A 24,651-nucleotide genomic window follows, 5' to 3' on the forward strand; every position below is an offset into this window, starting at 1 on the left:
CCAGTAGGCTATTTTTCAGAAATTGACAAGATGATCCTAAAATTTATATGGAAATACAAGGTTCCCAGAATAGCCAAAACAATCTTGAAAACAAAGAAATTTGAAGGGCTTACATTTCTTGATCTCAAAATTCACTAAAAATTATAATATTCAAGAGAGTGTAGTACTGACATTAAGAATAGATATACATCAATAGATGAATAAAATAGAATAGAGAGTCCAGAAATAATTCCTTCCATTCATGGTGAATTGATTTTATGTAAAGGGACCAAGGCAACTCAATAGGGAAAGAATAGTCTTTTTAACAAACAGTGCTAGAATAATTGAATATTCACATGAAAAAAAAGATGAATTTAGATCCTTACTTTACATCATTCACTAGAGTTAAAATGGATCACAGACCTAAAGGTAAGAGCTAAAACTATAAAACCTTTAGAAGAACCTACTGGAAAAAATCTTTGTGACCTTTGGTTAGGAAGAGTTCTTAGATACATTACCAGAAGCACAATCCCTAAAAGAAAACATTGATTAAACTGTATTTCACTAAAAATAATAACTTTTGTTCTTCAAAAAGACACAATTACAAAAACAAAAAGACTAGCCACAGACTGGGAGAAAATATTTGCAAATCATATTTCAAATAAAAGACTTGTACCCAGAACATACAAAGAACTCTTATAATCTGATAACAAGAAAACAAACCAATGAAAAAAAGAAAAAATATTTTAATAGATATTTCACCAAATAACCATAAAAATAGTTAATAAGCACACGAAAAGATGTTCAACACCATTAGTCATTTGGGAAACACAAATCAAAGCACAATGAGGTACCATTTCACAGCCTCTAGAATGGCTACTATAAAAAAAAGACAGACAATAAGAAATGTTGTCAAGAACACAGTGAAAGTAGAATCCTCATACCTGGTAGGAATGTAAAATAGTGCAGCCACGTTGCAAAATAGTTTTGCAGTTTCTTAAAGGTTAAATATCAATTTACCATATGATTCAGTAATTCTACACTTAGGTATCTACTCAAAAGAAATGAAACATACATCCACACAAAGACTTACATGTGAATGTTTATAGCAGCATTATTCATAAGTGCCAACAAGCGGAAACAATCCAAATGTCCTTCAACTAATAAATGCATAAATAAAATGTGGTATGTTCAAACAATGGAACACTATTTAGCAATAAAAAGGAACAAAGTACTGATGCATGATACAACATGGACAAACATCAAAAACATTATTGAAAGATGTCAGATATAAAAGACCACATATTGTAGGATTCCATATATTTGAATTGTCCAGAGAACTATCTACAGAAACAGAAAGAAGATAAGCAATTGCCTAGGATTGGCGGTGAAGATAGAGATTGCAAATGGCATGAGGATCTTCTAAGGATGACTCAAATGTTCTAATATTGCATGTGGTAATGGTTGCACAACTCAGTAAGTTTACTAAAAATCATTACATTGTCTACTTAAAAGGGGTGGATTTTGTAGCATGTAACTTATATCTCAATACAGCTGTTTAAAAAAGACATGAGCTGATTATGGGATCAAGGCTAGAAAACAAAGTAAGGCCAGGAAATGGTTGGGAAAATCAGAAAAACAAAACAAAACAAAACTAGAAGCCTTCATGTGGCTGAAGAGTTGGTGTGAAAGTGAGAGATTTGGGGAGTTGGCTTAATTTCAAAGATGACAGAGTCTGGATTTACAAACAAGAAAAATTAAAGGATACGTATATTTCAAACAATTTATGAAAGATTTACAATAAGAATCCTATAAAAGTAAGCACTACCAAAATATTTCAAATATGGATTGATTTGGAATTTTGGAGTTATACACAACTTTACATAAAGTGAAGTATACCTATATTCCGTATTGTTTTTTAGTATCTATTTTACAGGCTTTCAAAAGTTAATTTCCATTCTCAAAAGACACTTTATTCTGAATAGCAGTTGTGCTGAGCCAACTGAGGCATACCACTGCTACTCCTCATCAACCCCTTGCGAGAGACAGGTTGGAAATGAGGTCAGGGAAAATACAAAGCATGAAGAACACTTTGCTGGAGGCTAGGTGATTAAGCCCTATTGCAATTAAACAAATGAGAGAATAATTTAAAAAGAGCAAAGTGACTCAAAGACACAGTGCATTTCCTTTTGGACTCCGTAAATAAAGATGATTACACCTGAGTAGCTAAAGCTCAAACTTCTTTTCTTTACCACTTTAAGAGAGAAGATTATAAGCTTCTTTTCTTTATCCACAGCAAAGTCGAAGTTTTACGTTCTGGTAGATATTTTTTTTAAATAATCAGTAAACTAGTTTAAAATGAGCTTTTAGTAATGCAACAAAATCACTGAACTCTACAACTTTTGGTTTGATTTTATTTTCACCAGACTGCCTTCTCCCATGCAATGTACCTACTAGTGAGAGTATTAATAAAACATGTAATTATTTTTATTCATCTGTCACAAACTTTTATTTATACTGTCTAGTTAAATGGTTACTTCTAAAATTTCTAGTGTTACTTTTTTATATAAATCAGATCCGAAACTCCCAATTTGTGATCTTTTATCTAAAAGTAAACAAAAACCACAGATCTTTTGAAAACATTTTAAAAAATAAGCAGTAAAAGTATAATGCAAAATGATGACAAAATTACAACACAGAATAAAGATAACATTTAAATATGTATAAGCTTCTTCAAGAATTTAAAATACTACAAATTACATGTAAAATGTGAATAATAAAGACTGACTTTATCAGTCCATAATATCCTGAAGCAGCATTAATTGTCTAATCTAGTCCTAGTCTAGCCTTTAAAATTTAGTCAATCCTGCCATCCATAATGGCATCTCTGGATAAAACAAATGGGATTTCCCAAGCGGACCTGAGCCAAAGCTATTGTTGGGGCCAAGACTGAATACTGATGGTCCTGACTAAAATGAAGAGTTGGGGTCACCGGGGTGATATCCTGCTGGTTCAATACTAGATTTCTAGGAAAGGACAGAGAAGATTTCTGATGACAAAAATTGTCATCTGTTTTGTGAGTAGACTCATTCATTAATTCAAAAATTATTTATTTAGCATCAGTTATGTGCAAGGCATTAATGAAAGGTTAGATGGCTAACAGGTTATCACCAGATATTGCATAAAAAAATTATTAGCCCAGATAATTTTTTTAACAGAACAATATTCCCAATAATAATAAGTAGACTGGAAAAAATAAGAACATTAAAAGTATTTACCCGGCATATGTTTTTTAGTCATCCTGAACCTGTGTCTATTTATAATGTTCATTTAACTTATTTTCCTTTTCTAAGAGCTAAAAGTTACTCAATTTAAAAATTAATCATTCTTTCTGATATTCTCAATATATTCAATTCCATTTTTAAAAAGTACTTCCTATTTTCTTTAGAACATTGGGCTTTACCTTTAGTTATTATAAAGCCTTCAAAGATTATATAAAAGCAGACTTAACACCATTTATATTGGAAATTTCTAAATTTAGGAGGTCTATTACTATCCAGTTAGAAAGTTTCCCCATTCTACTCTTTTCATGTCACTGGACTGTCGGTCAGGAGATCAAGTATACCAAGAAATACTGGCCAAGAAGAAAATGAATTAGTTACTGTGCTTTCATTCTAAATGTCACTGCAAAATCAGAACAAGGTGTTTGCCTAATTTAAATGTTATTGGCAAAACTATTTAGTTGAGATAATAGTTTTAAAAAAAGTGAAGTGTTTCCATTTTTTTCAAAAACACTATAATATTAAACTATATAAACATAGAAACTATATTACTAAAAGGTGTTTGAATGTTTATAAAGTTAGAATTAAATGAGTGTATATTTTCAATACTATAATACTCAATTCTTTAAAGATAATCTTACCTGAAGATTTGTGATTGTCTTTGTTTAATTTTTAACTCATGTTGCAACTGACTCAATTCTTTCTGTACTCTCTGAAAATCATTTTGGTGACTTTTTAACTGCATGCTTGCATCTCGAATTCTAAAAATATAAACAAATAACAACTGTTATAAGCCTAAATATTTCCTCATGAGTACTTTATCAAAATTTAAATCCACTTTTTTCATTGCAGCACTATTTACAATAGCCAGGACATGGAAGCAAACTAAATGTCCATCAACAGAGGTATGGATAAAGAAGATGTGGTACATATATACAATGGAATATTACTCAGCCATAAAAAAAACCAAAATAATGCCATTTGCAGCAACATGGATGGACCTAGAGACTGTCATACTGAGTGAAGTAAGTCAGACACAGAAAAGACAAATATCATTATGATACTGCTTATATGTGGAATCTAAAAAAAGGGGACAAATGAATGTAGTTACAAAACAGAAGTAGAGTCACAGATGTATCAATAGAAAACAAACTTATGGTTACCAGCAGATAAGGAAGGGGTGGGATAAACTGGGAGATTGGGATTGACATATACACACTATTACATATAAATAGATAATTAATAAGAACCTACTGTACAGCACAGGGAGCTCTACTCAGTACTCTGTAATGGGCTATGGGAAAAAAATCTAAAAAAATAGTGGATATATGTATATGTATAACTGATTCACTTTGCTGTACACCTGAAACTAACACAACATAGTAAAACAACTATACTCCAAAATAATTTTTTTTTAATTTTAAATCCATTTTTAATAAAAATAAAAGAAAACTATGGGGGGGGACCTTCAAGGTGGTGGAGAAATAAGACGTGGAGATCACCTTCCTCCCCACAATTACATCAAAAATACATCTACATGTGGAACAACTCTTACAGAACACCTACTGAATGCTGGCAGAAGACCTCAGACTTCCCAAAAGGCAAGAAAATCCCCACGTACCTAGGTAGGGCAAAAGAAAACAGAAAAAACAGAGACAAAAGAATAGGGACAGGACCTGCACCTCTGGGAGGGAGCTGTAAAAGAGGAAAAGTTTCCACACACTAGGAAGCCCCTTCACTGGTAGAGAGGGAGGTGGATGGGGAAAAGCTTTGGTGCCATGGAGGAGAGCGCAGCAACAGGGGTGCAGAGGGCAAAGCGGAGAGATTCCTGCACAGAGGATCGGTGCCAACCAGCATTCACCAGCCTGAGACAATTTTCTGCTCACCCGCCGGGGCAGGTGGGGGCTGGGAGCTGAGGCTTGGGCTTCGGAGATCAGATCCCAGGAAGAAGACTGGGGTTGGCTGCGTGAAGACAGCCTGAAGAGGGCTGGCGTGCTAAAACTAGCTGGGAGGGAGTCAGGGAAAAAGTCTGGACCTGCCGAAGAGGCAAGAGACCATTGTTTCGGGGTGTGTGAGGAGACGGGATTCCTTCCATGTGTGCCCACAGGAGACTGAGCACCACCTAAGTGAGCTCCAGAGATGGGCGTGAGCTGTGGTTAGCAGCTCAGACCACAGAGACAGGCATGAAATGCTAACGCTGCTGCTGCTGTCACCAAGAATCTTATGTGCAAACACAGGTCACTACCCATACCCGCCCCCACAACCCCACAGGAGCCTGTGCAGCACACCACTGCCACTGTCCCCAGATCCAGGGACAACTTCCCCCCGAGAACACACAGAGCACCTCAGGCTGTTGTAATGTCACGCTGGCCTCTGCCGCTGCATGCTCCCATCGCATTCCAATTATGACTACCATCCCCCTCCCTCTCCCTGGCCTGAGACAGCAAAAGAGCCCTAATCAGCCGCTGCTTTAACCCTCTCCTGTCTGGGTGGGGAACAGACGCCTGAGGGCAACCTACACACAGAGGTGGGGCCAAAACCAAAGCTGAACCCCAGGAGCTGTGTGAACAAAGAAGAGAAAGGGAAATCTCTCCCACCAGCCTCAGGAGCAGCGGATTACACTCCCACAATCAATAGATGAATGCTGCATCTGTGGAATCCCTGAATAGACAATGAATATTCCCAAAATTGAGGCAGTGGACTTTGGGAGCAACTGTAGACTAGGGGTTTGCTGTCTGCAACTGATTTGTTTCTGATTTTTATCTTAGTTTAGTTTTTAGTGCTTGCTATCGTTGGTGGATTTGTTTATTGGTTTGGTTGCTCTCTTTTTTTTATTTTTTCTTTACTTTATAATTTTTAAAATTTTATTATTATTATTTTATTCCCTTTTTTTTGTTCCTTTTCTTCTGAGCCATGTGGTTGACAGGGTCTTGGTGCTCCAGCTGGGTGTGAAGCCTGAGCCTCCGAGGTGGGAGAGCTAAGTCCAGGACATTGCACTACCAGAGAGACGCCCCAGCTCCACATAACACCAACTGGCGAGAGCTCTCCCAGAGATCTCCTTCTCAACGCTAAGACCCAGCTCCACCCAATGGCCTGCAAGCTCAAGTGCTGGATGCCCCATGCCAAACAACTAGCAAGACAGGAAAATAGCCCCACCCATCAGCAGAGAGGCTGCCTAAAATCACACTAAGTTCACAGACACCCCAAAACACAAAACCAGACACAGCCTGCCCACCAGAAAGACAAGATCCAGCCCCACTCACCAGAACACAGTCACCAGGCCCCGCCACTAGGAAGCCTACACAAGCCACTGAACCAACCTCACCCACTAGGGGCAGACACCAAAAACAACGGGAGCTATGAACTTGCAGCCTGTGAAAAGGAGATCCCAAACACAGTATGTTAAACAAAATGAGAAGACAGAGAAATATGCAGCAGATGAAGGAGTAAGGTAAAAACCCACCAGACCTAACAAATGAAGAGGAAATAGGCAGTCCACCTGAAAAAGAATTCAGAGTAATCATAGTAAAGATGATCCAAAATCTTGGAAATAGAATGGAAAAAATACAAGAAACGTTTAACAAGTACTTAGACGAAATAAAGAGCAAACAACAATGATGAATACCACAATAAATGAAATTAAAAATTCTTTGGAGGGAATCAATAGCAGAATAACTGAGGCAGAAGAACGGATAAGTGACCTGGAAGACAAAATAGTAGAAATAACCACCGAAGAGCAGAATAAAGAATAAAGAATGAAAAGAACTGAGGGCAGTCTCAGAGACCTCTGGGATAACATTAAACATGCCAACATTCAACTTATAGGGGTCCCAGAAGAAGACCTGGGTCTGATAAAATATTTGAAGAGATTATAGTTGAAAGTTTCCCTAATATGGGAAAGGAAAGAGTCAATCAAGTCCAGGAAGCAAAGAGAGTCCCACACAGGATAAATTCAAGGAGAAACACTCCAAGACACATATTAATCAAACTATCAAAAATTAAACACAAAGGAGAAACATTAAAAGTAGCAAGGGAAAAGCAACAAATAAAATACAAGGGAATCCACATAAGGTTAAGAGCTGACCTTTCAGCAGAAACCCTGCAAGCCAGAAGGGAGTGCTAGACATATTTAAAGTGATAAAAGGGAAAAACCTACAACCAAGATTACTCTAGCCAGCAAGGATCTCATTCAGATTCAACAGAGAAATTAAAACCTATACAGACAACGAGAAGTTAAGAGAATTCAGCACCACCAAACCAGCTTTACAACAAATGCTAAATGAACTTTGCTAGGCAAGAAACACAAGAGAAGGAAAAGACCTACAAAAACAAACCCCAATTATGAAAATGGTGATAGGAACATACATATCGATAATTACCTTAAATGCAAATGGATTAAATGCTCCAATGAAAAGACACAGACTGGCTGAATGGATACAAAAACAAGACCCATATATATGCTGTCTACAAGAGACCCACTTCAGACCTAGGGACACATACAGACTCAAAGTGAGGGGATGGAAAAAGATATTCCATGCAAATGGAAATCAAAAGAAAGCTGGAGTAGCAAGTCTCATATCAGGCAAAATAGACTTTAAAATAAAATTACAAGATACAAAGAAGGACACTACATAATGATCAAGGGATCGAACCAAGAAGAAGATATAACAATTGTAAATATACACCCAACATAGGAGCACCTCAACATATATGGCAAATGCTCACAACCATAAAAGGGGAAATCAACAGTAACACAGTAATAGTAGGGGACTTTAAAACCCCACTTTACCCAATGGACAAATAATCCAAAATGAAAATAAATAAGGAAACCCAAGTTTTAAATAACATTAGACAAGATGGACTTAATTGATATATGGGACATTCCATCCAAAAACAACAAAATACACTTTCTTCTCAAATGCTCATGGAACATTCTCCAGGATAGACCATGTCATGGGTCACAAATCAAGCCTCAGTAAGTTTAAGAAACTTCAAATTGTATCAAGTACCTTTTCCAACCACAATGCTATGAGACAGGAAAAAAACTGTAAAAAATACAAACACTTGGAAGCTAAACGATACACTACTAAATAACCAAGAGATCACTGAAGAAATCAAAAAATACCTAGAAACAAATGACCATGAAAACACAATGAACCAAAACCTATGGGATGCAGCAAAAGCAGTTCTAAGAGGGAAGTTTATAGCAATACAATCCTACCTCAAGAAACAAGAAACATCTCAAATAACCTAACCTTACACATAAAGCAGTTAGAGAAAGAAAAACAAAAAAACCCACAAAGTTGGCAGAAGGAAAGAAATCATAAAGATCAGGGAGAAATAAATGAAAAAGAAATGAAAAAAACAAGAGCAAAGATCAATAAAACTAAAAGTTGGTTCTTTGAGAAGATAAACAAAACTGATAAACCATTAGCCAGACTCATCAAGAAAAAAAGAGAGAAGACTCAAATCAACTGAATTAGAAATGAAAAAGGAGAAGTAACAAATGACACTGAAGAAATACAAAAGATCATGAGAGATTACTACAAGCAACTATATGCCAATCAAATGGACAACCTGGAAGAAATGGACAAATTCTTAGAAAATCACAACCTTCCAAGACTAAACCAGGAAGAAATAGAAAATATGAACAACTAATCACAAGTAATGCAATTGAAACTGTGATTAAAATTCTTCCAATAGACAAAAGCCCAGGATCAGATGGCTTCACAGGTGAATTCTCTCAAACATTTAGAGAACAGCTAACACCTATCCTTCTCAAACTCTTAAAAGATATAGCAGAGGGTGGAACACTTCCAAATTCATTCTACAAGGCCACCATCACCCTGATACCAAAACCAGACAAAGATGTCACAAAAAAAGAAAACTACAGGCCAATATCACTGATGAACATAGATGCAAAAATCGTCAACAAAATACTAGAAAATAGAATCCAACAACACATTAAAAGCATCATACACCATGATCAAGTGGGGTTTATCCAGGAATGCAAGGATTCTTCAATACACACAAATCAATCAATGTGATACACCATATTAACAAACTGAAGGATAAAAACCATATGATCATCTCAATAGATGCAGAAAAAGCTTTCAACAAAATTCAAAACCCATTTATGATGAAACTCTCCAGAAAGTAGTCACAGAGGGAACTTACCTCAACATAACAAAGGCCATATATGACAAACCCACAGCCAACATCATTCTCAATGGTGAAAAACTGAAACCACTTCCTCTAAGATCAGGAACAAGACAAGGCTGCCCACTCTCACCACTGTTATTCAACATACTTTTGGAAGTTTTAGCCACAGGAATCAGAGAATAAAAAGAAATAAAAGGAATCCAAATCAGAAAAGAAAAAGTAAAGCTGTCACTGTTTGCAGATGACATGACACTATACATATAGAATCCTAAAGATACTACCAGAAAATTACTAGAGCTAATAAATGAATTTGGTAAATTAGCAGGATACAAAATTAATGCACAGAAATCTCTTGCATTCCTATACACCACTGATGAAAAATGTGAAAGAGAAATTAAGGAAAAACTCCCATTTACCATTGCAACAAAAAGAACAAAATACCTAGGAATAAACCTACCTAAGGAGACAAAAGACCTGTATGCAGAAAACTATAATACACTGATGAAAGAAATTAAAGAAGATAAAAACAGATAGTGAAATATACCATGTTCTTGGATTGGAAAATCAACATTGTAAAAATGACTATACTACCCAAGCAATCTACAGATTCTATGCAATCCCTATCAAACTACTGATGGCAGTTTTCACAGAACTAGAACAAAAAATTTCACAATTTGTATGGAAACACAAAAGACCCTGAATAGCCAAAGGAAACTTGAGAAAGAAAAATGGAGCTGGAGGAATCAGGCTCCCTGATTTCAGACTATACTACAAAGCTACAGTAATCAAGACAGTACGGTACTAGCACAAAAACAGAAATATAGATCAATGCAACAGGATAGAAAGTCCAGATATAAACCCACACACCTATGGTCACCTTATCTTTGATAAAAGAGGCAAGAATATACAACGGAGAAAAGACAACCTCTTCAATAAGTGGCACTGGGAAAACTGGACAGCTACAAGTAAAAGAATGAAATTAGAACACTTCCTAACACCATACACAAAAATAAACTCAAAATGGATTAAAGTCCTAAATGTAAGGCCAGACACTATAAAACTCTTAGAGGAAAACATAGGCAGAACACTCTATGACATAAATTACAGCAAGATCTTTTCTGACCCATCTCTTAGAGATATGGAAATAAAAACAAAAATAAACAAATGGGACCTAATGAAACTTAAAAGCTTTTGCACAGCAAAGGAAACCATAAAGAAGAGGAAAAGACTACCCTTTAGAATGGGAGAAAATATTTGCAAAGGATTAATTTCCAAAATATACAAGCAGCTCATGCAGCTCAGTATCAAAAATCAAACAACCTAATCCAAAAATGGGCAGAAGACCTAAATAGACATTTCTCCAAAGAAGATATACAGATTGCTAACAAGCACATGAAAGGATGCTCAACATCACTAATCATTAGAGAAATGCAAATCAAAAACACAGTGAGGCCATCCTCACACCAGTCAGGATGGCCATCATCAAAAATTCTAGAAACAATAAATGCTGGAGAGGGTGAGGAGAAAAGGGAACCCTCTTGCACTGTTGGTGGGAATGTAAATTGATATAGCCACTATGGAGAACAGTATGGCGTTTCCTTAAAAAACTAAAAATAGAACTACCATACGACCCAGCAATACCACCACTGGGCATATACCCTGAGAAAACCATAAACCGAAAAAGAGACATCTACCACAGTGTTCATTGCAGCACTATTTACAATAGCCAGGACATGGAAGCAACCTAAGTGTCCATCTACAGATGAATGGATAAAGATGTGGCACATATATACAATGGAATATTACTCAGCCATAAAAAGAAATGAAATTGAGTTATTTGTACTGAGTTGGATGGACCTAGAGTCTGTCATACAGAGTGAAGTAAGTCAGAAAGAGAAAAACAAATACCATATGCTAACACATATATATGAAATCTTAAAAAAAAATGGTTCTGATGAACCTAGGGGCAGGACAGTAATAAAGACGCAGACATACAGAATGGACTTGAGGACACGGGGAGGGGGGAGGGTAAGTTGGGACGAAGTGAGAGAGTAACACTGACATATATACATTACGAAATGTAAAACAGATAGCTAGTGGGAAGCAGCTACACAACACAGGGAGATCAGCTGGGTGCTTTGTGACCACCTAGAGGGGTGGGATAGGAAGGGTGGGAGGGAGGCACAAGAGGGAGGGGATATAGGGATATATGTATACATATAGCTGATTCACTTTGTTATACAGCAGAAACTAACACAACACTGTCAAGCAACTATACTCCAATAAAGATGTTAAAAAAAAAAGAAAAGAAAAAAAAACTATGCTTCTCTTATATGGTAAATGAATGTACAGAGAAAGTATAGAGAGACACATACCAAATAGCCATTTTTCGTGGGGAGGAGAATGGAATTCTCAGGCAAGGAAAAGGCAACAAATATTGAAGGGAAGCATAACTTTATATCTTTTGTATTGTTTGAATTTTTGCAATGAATGTGTATTTTTACTTGTAATACTAATTAAAATGTACCTGAACAAATAATTTAACTTTTATCAAAGTAATACATGTACATAACTTAAAGTGTCAAATATTTCTAAAAGAGTTATAAGAAAAAATAGTAATCATTTGATTTTACCCCAATTCTCACTGCCCAAAATAACGTTCAACTTTTTTTCTTCTAGTATTTAACTCTGTATTATTAAATAACATGCTTATACTGTTATTTCTTAAATTTCATTTTAGATATTGTCTAGTGAATAAATCAGTTAAATCTGGTTCTGCTACTTAATATAACTGAGACCTGAATATGATGACTTAAATATACAAAGGTATCAATATATTATCTTACATAAAACAAATGTATTGTTAGCCAGTCCAATGCTGATATGATAGCTTTAGAGTGTCATCAGGGCCCCAGGATCCTTCCAGCTCTGTGGTCTACTATCTTTGGTGTGTGTCCATTATTCTCATGGTCTATGATAATGGCAGAAATGCCAACTATCACTTTCCCATTCCAGACCATCAGCAGTAGAAGACTCCTCTGTCCCTTTCAAGGATATTTCCTGGAAGTACCACAGTATACTTCTGCTGAACCTAGACACCTGGCTGTACCTAGCTGCAAGTTAAGCTGAGAAATGTAGTCTTTCAACTGGAAAGATTAACCCCCAGATATATCCATAGTTCTATTTCTAAGGAAGAAAGAAGAATGTACGTTGGGATAAGTACCTTGCAGTCTCTAACACAATAGCAATAAGAATTAACCCTCCTATACATATCTACACACCTATACAGACACACACACACACACATGCACACACATGCACTCACACAGAGCCTTCCTCCCCTCATCCTCCCAATATAGTTAAATCACTCTTTTTATCCAGTGTTGATATTATTCTTCACTATGGGCTACATGTTATGCCATGATCACATTTCTTTTTTTGTACAACTTTTTGTTGCCCCTGGATTAAAAAACATCTCCTTTTCTTCCTTCTTAGTTTTTTGTATGCCTGTCACTTCTGAATCTTACAGAGGTGTAATCCTCCTCTCTCGATACCTTCAGCACAGCAAATAATCCTTCCACATCATTTCTTTTCCAGAGGCAGCCTTCCTAGAGCTCTCCACTCCCCTGCTCTAGTCTCATTATGCTCTGGTTTGATTATACAACTGTCATTCTGGGACTTCCCTTCCTTATTATTTCAGCTTTCTTTCATGTCAGATCTCCTGTATCCTGGTTCTAAAGTCTTCCTCCTTGGTTTACTCCTTTTGGTGGAGTAAATCCTCCAAGAGCTTTTTGTGCACGAGAGGTAAATCTGAGACCTTGATAATCTGAAAATATCTTTATTTGATCTCAGACTGAACAGTTTGGCTGGATGTAGAATCATAGATGAGGAAAGTAATCTTCATCAGAAAATTAGGGCTTTGTTCTAGTTTCCTAACTCTTAATATTGCTTCTGAGAAGTCCAATGACATTCTAATTCCTACTGCTTTGTGTGATACCTGGTAGGTGCTCCCCACCCTGTCTCCACCCCAGTTCAGAAGGTTTAAAAGTTTCTCTTTTCACTTTGTATTCTTAAATTTGATCACAATATATCTTCATGTTAGTCTTTTGTCATTCTCTGTACTGGGCTCATGGTGAATACTTCCTTTGGAAATGGATGTCTTTGAATTCCAGGAATTTTTCCCTAGGAAAAGGAGAAAGATTCCTTCCCCTCCATTTTCTCTATTTTATCTCTGGAGTATCTTTCTATTTTTTTGAATGTGGGGCTTCCCAGAGAGATCTAATTTTCTTACCCTTTCTTTGCCATCTTACCACTTTTGAAATTTTGTTCTACTTTCATTATCTTCCGTCCTGCCTATGAAATTTTTAATTTCTGCTATCATATTTTAATTACCAAGAATTCTTATTCTCCAAAAGGTCCTCTTTTTACTGTACCTGGTTTTTGTTTCATTGATACCATTTATTCTGTTTATTTTTTTGAGGTTATCAATTATAATGTGTTTTTAAAGTTTTCTTCAGCTCACTGCATTGCTTCTGTTTCCTTTTGGTTTGTTTTTTTCTCTCTTCACTTTCTGTCTTTCACATTTGAGGCATCTCTCAAAAGTCTGGAGATCCTTTATTGTCTATTCATATTTAAGATTGAGGCACTTAAAAGGATATTTGGTTCAGTTTCTACAAGTTAATGATGACAAAGGGAGAAAAGGGGGGAGAGAATTTTCAAGATAAAAGAGAAGAAAAGTGACAGTCAAATGGGATACATAGACCTTGTACAGAATCAGATTCAAACAAATAAACTGTAAAAAAATATACTTCTTTTTTAAGAAGTGAGGAAATTTGATTATGGACTGGGAATTAGATAATACTGAGGAACTGTTGCTAATTTGGGGCTAATAATACTGTTGTTATATAAGAAAATGGCATGTCAAACTGAAGTAGGGACTTCCCTGGTGGCGCAGTGATTAAGAATCCACCTGCCAATGTACAGGACACGGGTTCAAGCCCTGGTCTGGGAAGATCCCACATGCCATGGAGCAACTAAGCCTGTGTGCCACAACTACTGAGCCTGTGCTCAAGAGCCTGCGAACCACAACTACTGAGCCTGCAAGCCACCAGTACTGAAGTCTACGCGCCTAGAGCCTGTGCTCCGCAACAAAGAGAAGACACCATGATGAGAAGCCTGTGCACCGCAATGAAGAGTAGCCCCCATTCTGACAACTAGAGAAAGCAGCAACAAAGACCCAATGCAGCCAAAAATAAATAAATACATTTATTTTTTAAAAAAAAACAAACTGAAGTAAACAGGGATGAAAACAGTATGGAGTCTTGGATCTGCCTTGAATTACTTCACCAAACAAGAATAGGAACAGATGAAACACATATAACAAAATCTTGGTTATTTTTGAATCCGTGTTAATGGGTATTTATTATACTATGTTCTCTTTAGAAAAATGAATGGGGCTTCCCTGGTGGCGCAGTGGTTGGGAGTCTGCCTGCCGATGCAGGGGACACAGGTTCATGCCCCGGTCCGGGAAGATCCCACATGCTGCAGAGCGGCTGGGCCCGTGAGCCATGGCCACTGAGCCTGCGAGTTCAGAATGAATGAGGTACTGAAATGCTGTCTGTAAGCTTGTGTGTGTATGTGTGTGTGTGTGTGTGTGTGTGTGTGTGTATGTGTGTACAGTAGTTGTTAAATGATGGGCTTCACTGTGGGGAAATCAGGTGAGGAACTAGCTGTTTTGATAGTACCTATGCCATCTGACTGAGTCAGGGAAGGGTAATTATCAGCCTTTGGGAAGGTATACTGGGAAGAAGTTCTGAAAAGCCTAAATGCACCTTTAAAATATTTTTCATGGATCGTACTATTTCCATTCCCACTTTGTACCCTGAAAATATTTCTCTAAGCATACTAAGAGGAAAAAAATCAGCTGAATTTGTTTTCAGCAGTCACACCTTAAAAAAATAATTTAACAGAGGAACATAGAAAAAAGGTTAAGAAAATATATACCGGACAGATGCTTTAAAATGATAAAAGCTATATATTAATGTTAATAACTAGCAAGACACTAAATGGAACAACACTTTTATTTTGATAAAAAGCCCAATTTACAAAGAAAATTACGAATTATGAGCCTTTGTATACCCAAAACATAGCCTCAAATTATATAAAGGAAAAATCTGTTAAAAATCCAATAAGAACAAATTAATAATCATAATAAAAGATATTAACTCATTTCTCACAGAAATGGTCACAATGACATGAAAAATAGGTAAAGATATTGAGGATTCGAATAACATAATTAACAAGCTTAATGTATGGCCATAATTGGAACTTATATCTAATAATCATTTCTTCCAAACACATGGTATAACCACAAAACTTGACCACGTAATCAGCCACAACTGACATTTTTAATATATTCATAAAAAGAAAAAAAATTACACCCACATTCATTGTCCACAATAAAATCACATGAAAATCGACGACAAACGGTCGTCAAAAACCACATACATGGAAACTTCAACATACATCTGATAAACCTTGGGCCAAAGAGGAAATAGAAGTCGAGTTATAAACTATTTAGAAATAAATGATAATGGAAGCACTATTTATCAAAGTACTTAGAAGAAAATTTATAGCTTTAAATATTTACTTTAAAAAAAACAATGAATGTGTACTCTGAATGTCACAATCCAGGAGAAAAGCATAAATGACAAAAAACAATGAATGTTCAGAAGCAAGGCAACCCCAGTAGCAATGAGCACACCCAAAGCCAATATCTTGGTTTCTAAATACTATTCTCCAGTAAAAGACATCAGAAGATCTTAGAGAACTGGTTGATTCCAGGGGTGGGGCAGGAAAAATTTAAGATGAGCCTAGAACATTTTATGATGCCAGAAAGTAAGGAAGAGTTCAAAGGAAGACAGAGGCATGTTGAAAGGGCACAGGTGCCACCTCAAAGAGCTCCTAATGGCCAAACTGGAACAATTGAGCAACAAAATAAATAACTGTAGTACTGGATTATAACCCACAAAATAAAAGTGAATGAGTCCATACTGACATTAACAAATAATTGAATAGTTAAACAAATGGGAGAGAAGGAACAGCTGTTCCTTACAGAGAAATTCCAATTAATAAACATAGAAGGAATGAGAAAAAGAAAAAATTGTTAGAAGAGCACAGTAATGACTGTTGCAAGCAAAATCTATGCTAAAAGTAGGTGAAAGTTTGAGGAGAAACAGAATATTTGAATATTCTCAAAGTTTCTACCCCAAGATATTTATTAATTGTAAAGGGAAAAATAATTTTACAGTGGAGGAACTTGGCATACAACACCTTAGCCAAGTGATCAACATTTAACATCATCTGTATTAAGACATATTGACATCACATACACCCTGACATGATACACTGAGAAGGGCATATCACTTCTGTGGTATTCTTGCCAAAAATGAACAATCTCTGTTAAATTATGCGTAAACATCAGACAAACCCAAATTGAGGGGATTCTACAAAATAACTGACCAGTTCTCTTCAAAAACCTCGAGTCATGAAAGACAAAGAAAGAATGAGGAACTGTCACAGATCAAAGGAGACTAAAAAGATATGAGGTCTAAATGCAATCAGTGATCCCAGATTGAATCCTGGAGTGGAAAAAAAAAACATGTCAGTGAAACAACTGATAAAATCAAATAAAGTCTGTAGGTTAGTTAATAGTATTATACCAATGTTAATTTCTTAGTTTTTATAATTGTACCATAGTTATGAAAGTTGTTAGCATTAGGGGAAGCTGCGTATATGGGAACTCCCTGTACTATTTTTACAACTTTCTATAAATCTAAAATTATTTCAAAATAAAAAGTTAAAAAAATCACTTGTACATATTTAATGAATAATTTGTACATGTCAAATGTATCTGTTATAAACTATGGTGTAAAAAGGTGGGTATACTTTAAATTTTGGAAGTTACGCATTTTTATATAGCAAAAATAAAAGAAAACACCTTCACGGTCAATATTAGAGAAACATTAAGTAACCTATATTCCTATGGAATACCATATATATATATATATTAAAAAAAAAGAATGAAGTAGATCTCTGTGTCCTGACATGGAAAGAATACTAAGACTTAACAAGAAGAAAAAAGAAAAGCAAGTTGTAATTTACAGATCAACAAGAGTTTTCAAACATTCCTACTGGGAATGTAAATTAACATAGCTACGTTGAATAAATAGTAGGATCTACTAAGCCTGGCCATATGCATAATGCCATGACCCAGAATTTCCACACCTGGTACATACCCAACAGAAAAATGTACTCAGATATGTACCAAAGACATGCACACAAATGTTCATGGCAGCACTGATTTTAATAGCCCCAAATTGGAAACAGCCAAATGCTCACCCACAGTAGAATAGATAAATCCATTGTGGTATATTCATACCATTGAAAACTGAACAGCAATAAGAGTGAACGAACAGCAGCTACCCATAGCAAGATGAATGCTTCTTGCAAACATAATGCTAAGTGAAGTAAACCAGACAAGAGAATACATACCATATGATTCCATTCACATAAAGTTCAAAAATAGGCAAAATTAATCTATGGTGTTATAATTCAAGATAGTGATTTCCTTTGGGTGGGTGACAGTAAGATAAGTACAAGAGAGCTTCTAGGGGGATGTTAATCTTCAGTTTCATGATCCGGATGCTGATTACATGGGAAATTCACTTTGTGAAATTTAATTTAGTTGTACATGTATTATTTGTGCATTTTTCTCTTATATATGTTATACTTCAATAAAAAATTAGAAAAATAAAAAATTAAATAAAGTAGAATTAAAAGAATCACCTAGACAGTCTCATTACGTGTAAGTACATCTAAGGTTTATAAATAGGGGAAAAAGTCCAGAAATATTAGAAGGATTTTAACCTTATATAGTACAATGCGGGGTTAAATGAAATTTATATTAAACATTCCTTAATAAAACATGAGGAATACAGCCAATCTTTTGTGATAATTGTAAATGGAAGGAGGAGGCAAGATGGCAGAATAGGAGGATGCAGAATTTGTCACCCCTCAGAAGTATATCAAGAATACATCCATAAATGGAACACTTCTCACAGAGCACCTGCTGAACATTAGGGGAAGACTTCAGACACCTAAAAGGACAAGAAAAATCCCCTCACAACTCGGTAGGACAAAAGAAAGAAGAAAAAAAAGAAAAGAGGAATCAAAAAAGGGACCAGCAACCCTGGTGGGAAGCTGAAGGTGAGGGGAGGTCCCCGCACTCAGAAAATCCCTCATGGTGGGGAAATCAGCTGGGACAGAAGGAGACCTTCAGGAGACCAAAGGAGAATGCAGCAGACGGCCTGTGGAAGGCAGGACAAAGTAAGAACTGCGTGCATAGTCTGCGCTGCAGCTCTGCGCATCCCAGCCTGAATCGTGAGTCGCCTGTTGCTGAGGGGGGCTGGGTGCTGGAAAGTGGGGTTTGGAGCCCAGACGCAGGTAGGAGTCAGCTGTTGGCTGTATAAAGATAGCCTGAAGCGACAGGAGTAAGGGACTGCACAACCGGGAAAGTTTGTGGAAAAAAGCCCAGAACACCATAGAAGCAAGGCATCATTGTTGAGTGGTGCCCAAGGGGTGGGGCTACTATTACAACTCCTTTCCCCACCCTCCAGCTTCTTCGGCCTCCATGGGAACTGGAAAGGGCTCCCATCTGAGTAGTTCGCCTGTCCCTCAAGCCAAGGCCTCCTCTGCCCGCTTAGGCTCTGGGGTCCTGAGTGCCCCTGCATGAGATGGAAATCTGCCAATGCTGGTGGGGGCTGAGTACTAAAGTGAGGGGTTAAGAGAGAGGATCTGGGGAGACGAATGCTGTTGGCTGTGTGAATTCAACAGAGGGGATGGGAGTGAGGGGCTCCATGGCTGGGAATGCCCCTAGAGGAAGCGTGATCTGACGAGGAAATGAGGCACCATTGTTGAGAGGTGTGCAAGGGATGGGGATGCCACTGCCCCACACACACCAGCTCTTGCCTCCGTGGGCACTGGAGCATGCCACAGTCTGTTGCAACTGCCTGCTGGTCCCTGCCACCACAGGCAACTTGCACACACCCCAGGTGTGGCTGCTGTACCCCTCCCTAGGTGGAAGGAGTAAGTGTGCCCTAATCAGCCACTGCTTTCTCTCCCTCTCACCTGGGCAGGGAACAGATGCCTGAGAGTGATGCACATGCAGAGATGGGCCCAAAGCCAAAGCTGAGCCTCAGGGGCAGGGAGACTAAGAAAAAGGAGTGGAAATCTTTCTGTGAAGGTGCACAAGCTGCAGATTAAATCCCTGAGATCGGCTTGGTAAATCCTGCGTCTGAGGAATACCTGAATAGACAATGAGTGTTCCCACAATTGAAACTGGTCTAGCCTTAGCAGCAGTGGACTTTGGGGACAAGTACACGTGGGAGTTGGGGAAGGGCATTGTCTGAGCTGGTCCCACAGTGCCCAGAGCCAATCCCCACCTCCCCAGGAGGCCCTCCAATACCTCCAGGTAGGTCTTTGGACTCTGATAGCCAGAAGGGAGTAGCAGGACATATTTAAAGTGAAAAACCTACAACCAAGATTACTCTACCCAGCAAGGATCTCATTCAGATTCAATGGAGAAATCAAAAGCTTTACAGAGAAGCAAAACTAAGAGAATTCAGCACCACCAAACCAGCATTACAACAAATGCTAAAGGAACTTCTCTAGGTGGGAAACACAAAAGAAAAAGACCTACAAAAAATACCCCAAAACAATTAAGAAAATGATAATAGGAACATACATATCAATAATTACCTTAAATGCAAATGGATTAAGTGCTCCAACCAAAAGAGAGAAACTGGCTGAATGGATACAAAAACAAGATCCATATATATGCTGTCTATAAGAGACCCACTTCAGACCTAGCGACACATACAGACTACAAGTGAGGGGATGGAAAAAGATATTCCATGCAAATGGAAATCAAAAGAAAGCTGGAGTAGCAATTCTCATATCAGACAAAATAGACTTTAAAATAAAGACAATTTCAAGGGACAAGGAGGGACACTACATAATGATCAAGAGATCAATCCAAGAAGATATAACAATTGTAAATATTTATGCACCCAAGATAGGAGCACCTCAATACATAAACCAAATGCTAACAGCCATAAAAAGGGAAACTGACAGTAACAGAATAATGATGGGGGACTTTAACACCCCACCTACACCAATGGACAAATCATCCAGACAGAAAATAAATAAGGAAACCCAAGATTTAAATGACACATTAGACCAGACAATTAATATTTATAGGACATTCCATCTGAAAGCAACAGAAAATACTTCTCAAGTGCAAGTCGAACATTTTCCAAGGCAGATCACATCTTGGTTCACAAAACAAGCCTCAGTAAATTTAAGAAAACTGAAATCATATCAAGCATCTTTTCTGACCACAACACTATGAGATTACAAATCAATTACAGAAAAAAAAACTGTAAAAAAAACATATGGAGGTTGAACAATATGCTACTAAATAACCAGGAGATCACTAAAGAAATCAAAAAATACCTAGAAACAAATAACAATGAAAACATGATGACCCAAGAACTATGGGATGCAGCAAAGGCAGTTCTAAGAGGGACGTTTATAGCCATACAATCTTACCTCAAGAAACAAGAAATATCTCAAATAAACAACATAACCTTACACTTAAAGCAACTACAGAAAGAAGAATGAACAAAACCCAAAACTAGTAGAAGGAAAGAAATCATAAAAATCAGAGGAGAAATAAATGAAATAGAAATGAAGAAAACAATAGCAAAGATCAATACAACTAAAAGTTGGATCTTTGAAAAGATAAACAAAATTGATAAACCTTTAGCCAGACTCATCAAGAAAAAAAGGGAGAGGATTCAAATAAATAAAATAGAAATCAAAAAGAAGTTACAACTGACACTGCAGAAATACAAAGGATTGTAAGAGACTACTACAAGCACCTATATGCCAATAAAATGGAAAACCTGTAAGAAATGGACAAATTCTTAGAAAAGTACAACCTGCCAAGACTGAATCAGGAAGAAATAGAAAATATGAACAGACCAATCACAAGTAATGAAATTGAACCTATGATTTAAAATCTTCCACCAAACAAAAGCTCAGGACCAGATGGCTTCACAGGCAAATTCTATCAAACATTTAGAGAAGAACTAACACCTATCCTTCTCATACTCTTCCAAAAAATTGCAGCGGGGCACTTCCCTGGTGGTGCAGAGGTTAAGAATCCGCCTGTCAATGCAGGGGACACGGGTTTGATCCCATATGTTGCAGAGCAACTAAGCCCGTGTGCCACAACTACTGAGCCTGTGCTCTAGAGCCCACAGGCCACAACTACTGAGGCTGTGTGCCACAACTACTGAAGCCCGTGCACCTAGAGCCTCTGCTCTACAACAAGAGAAGACACAGCAGTGAGAAGCCCATGCACCACAATGAAGAGAAGCCCCACTCACTGCAACTAGAGAAAGCCCATGTGCGCAGCAATGAAGACACAACACAGCCAAAAATAAATAAATAAATAAATAAATTTATTTTTAAAAAACCCCACTATACTCTTTAAAAAAACAAAAATTGCAGTGGGAGGAACACTCTCAAACTCATTCTACAAGGCCACCATCACCCTGACACCAAAACCAGACAAACATACCACAAGAAAAGAAACTTACAGGCCAATACAACTGATGAACATAGATGCAAAAATCCTCAACAAAATACTAGCAAACCAAATCTAACAACACATTAAAAGGATCATACACCATGATCAAGTGGGATTTATCCCAGAGATGCAAGGTTTCTTCAATATATGCAAATCAATCAATGTGATACACCATATTAACAAATTGAAGAATAAAAACCATACGATCATCTCAATAGATACAGAAAAAGCTTTTAACAAAATTCAACACCAATTTATGATAAAAACTCTCCAGAAAGTAGGCATAGAGGGAACCTACCTCAACATAATAAAGCCTATATATGACAAACCCACAGCAAACATTATTCTCAATGGTGAAAAACTGAAAGCATTTCCTCTAAGATCAGGAACAAGACAAGGGTGTCCACTCTTGCCACTATTATTCAACATGGTTTTGGAAGTCCTAGCCATGGCAATCAGAGAATAAAAAGAAATAAAAGGAATCCAAATCAGAAAAGAAGTAAAACTGTCACTGTTTGCAGATGACATATTATACATAAAAAATACTAAAGATGCCACCAGAAAACTACTAGAGCTAATCAATGAATTTAGTAAAGCCACAGGATACAAAATTAATACACGGAAATCTCTTGCATTCCTATACACTAACAACAAAAGATCAGAAAAAGAAATCAAGGAAACAATCCCATTTACTGTTGCAACAGAAAGAATAAAATACCTAGGAATAAACATACCTATGGAGACGAAAGAACTGTACGCAGAAAACTATAAGATAATGATGTAAGGAATAAAAGATGACACAAACAGATGGAGAGATATACCATGTTCTTGGATTGGAAGAATCAGTATTGTGAAAATGACTATACTACTCAAAGCAATCTACAGATTCAATGCAATCCCTATCAAATTACCAATGGCATTTTTCACAGAATTAGAACAAAAAATTTTACAACTTCTATGGAAACAGAAAAGACCATGCATAGCCAAAGCAATCTTGAGAAAGAAAAACAGAGCTAGAGGAATCAGGCTCCCCAACTTCAGACTATACTACAAAACTACAGTAATCAAGAGAGTGTGGTACTAGCACAAAAACAGAAATATAGATCAATGGAACAGGATAGAAAGTCCAGATATAAACCCACGCACCTGTGGACCCCTAATCTATGACAAAGGAGGCAAGCATATACAATGGAGAAAAGACAGTCTCTTCAATAAGTGGTGCTGGAAAAACTGGACAGCTACATGTAAAAGAATGAAATTAGAACACTCCCTAACACCGTACACAAAAATAAACTAAAAATGGATTAGACACCTAAATGTAAGTTCAGACACTATAAAACTCTTAGAGGAAAACACAGGCAGAACACTCTTATGATATAAATCACAGCAAGATCTTTTTTGATCCACCTCCTAGAGTAATGATAATAAAAACAAAAATAAACAAAGGGAACCTAACTAAATGTAAAAACTTTTACACAGCAAAGGAAACCATAAACAAGATGAAAAGACAACCCTCAGAATGCGAGAAAGTATTTGCAAATGAAGTAACTGACAAAGGATTAATCTCCAAAATATACAAACAGCTCATGCAGCTCAATATCAAAAAACCAAACAACGCAATCAAAAAATGGGTGGAAGACCTAAATAGACATTTCTCCAAAGAAGATATACAGATTGCCAACAAACACATGCAAGGACGCTCAACATCACTAATCATTAGAGAAATGCAAATCAAAACTACAATGAGGGGACTTCCCTGGTGGTCCAGTGGTGAAGAATCCACCTTCCAATGCAGGGGACACCGGTTTGATCCCTTGTCGAGGAACTAAGATCCTGCATGCCATGGGGCAACTAAGCCCACACGCCACAACTGCTGAGCTCACACACCTCAATGAGAGAGCCTGGTGCTGCAATTACAGAGCCCATGCGCTCTGAAGCCGGCATGCTCTGGAGCCCATGCACCACAATTAGAGAGAGAAAAACCCACACGCCACAACTAGAGAGAAGCCCGTGAACCACAGCAAAAGATCCTACACGTCTCAACGAACAGATCCCATGTCCCGCAACTAAGACCCAACGCAGCCAAAGAAAAATAATAATAATAAAGAAAAAAAACCTACAATGAGGTATCACCTCACACCAGTCAGAATGGCCATCATCAAAAAATCTACAAACAATAAATGCTGGAGAGGGTGTGGAGAAAAGGGAAGCCTCTTGCACTGTTGGTGGGAATGTAAATTGATACAGCCACTATGGAGAACAGTATGGAGGTTCCTTAAAAAACTAAAAATAGAATTACCATATGATCCAGCAATCCCACTACTGGGCATATACCCAGAGAAAACCATAATTCAAACAGATGCATGCACCCCAATGTTCATTGCAGCACTATTTACAATAGCCAGGTTATGGAAGCAACCTAAATGTCCATTGACAGAGGAATGGATAAAGAAGATGTGGTGCATATATACAATGGAATATTACATAGCCATAAAAGGGAACACAATTGGGTCA

The 24,651-nt window shown here is 37.2% G+C and overlaps 1 protein-coding gene across 1 annotated transcript in view; it reads right to left on the reverse strand.

Moving 5' to 3' along the window:
• The window catches only part of LOC112397062 (uncharacterized protein MCAP_0864-like), a 235,657-nt gene that overhangs the window by 116,198 nt on the left and 94,808 nt on the right, over positions 1 to 24,651 (reverse strand). Inside the window, exon 5 of the mRNA XM_024741141.1 lies at positions 3,902 to 4,021. Coding sequence (XP_024596909.1) covers positions 3,902 to 4,021 — 120 coding nt within the window. The remainder of the gene's footprint in view (positions 1 to 3,901; positions 4,022 to 24,651) is intronic.

Source organism: Neophocaena asiaeorientalis, unplaced genomic scaffold (genome assembly GCF_003031525.2).
Source record: "Neophocaena asiaeorientalis asiaeorientalis breed wild unplaced genomic scaffold, Neophocaena_asiaeorientalis_V1.1 scaffold556, whole genome shotgun sequence".
Classification (NCBI taxonomy): domain Eukaryota; kingdom Metazoa; phylum Chordata; class Mammalia; order Artiodactyla; family Phocoenidae; genus Neophocaena; species Neophocaena asiaeorientalis.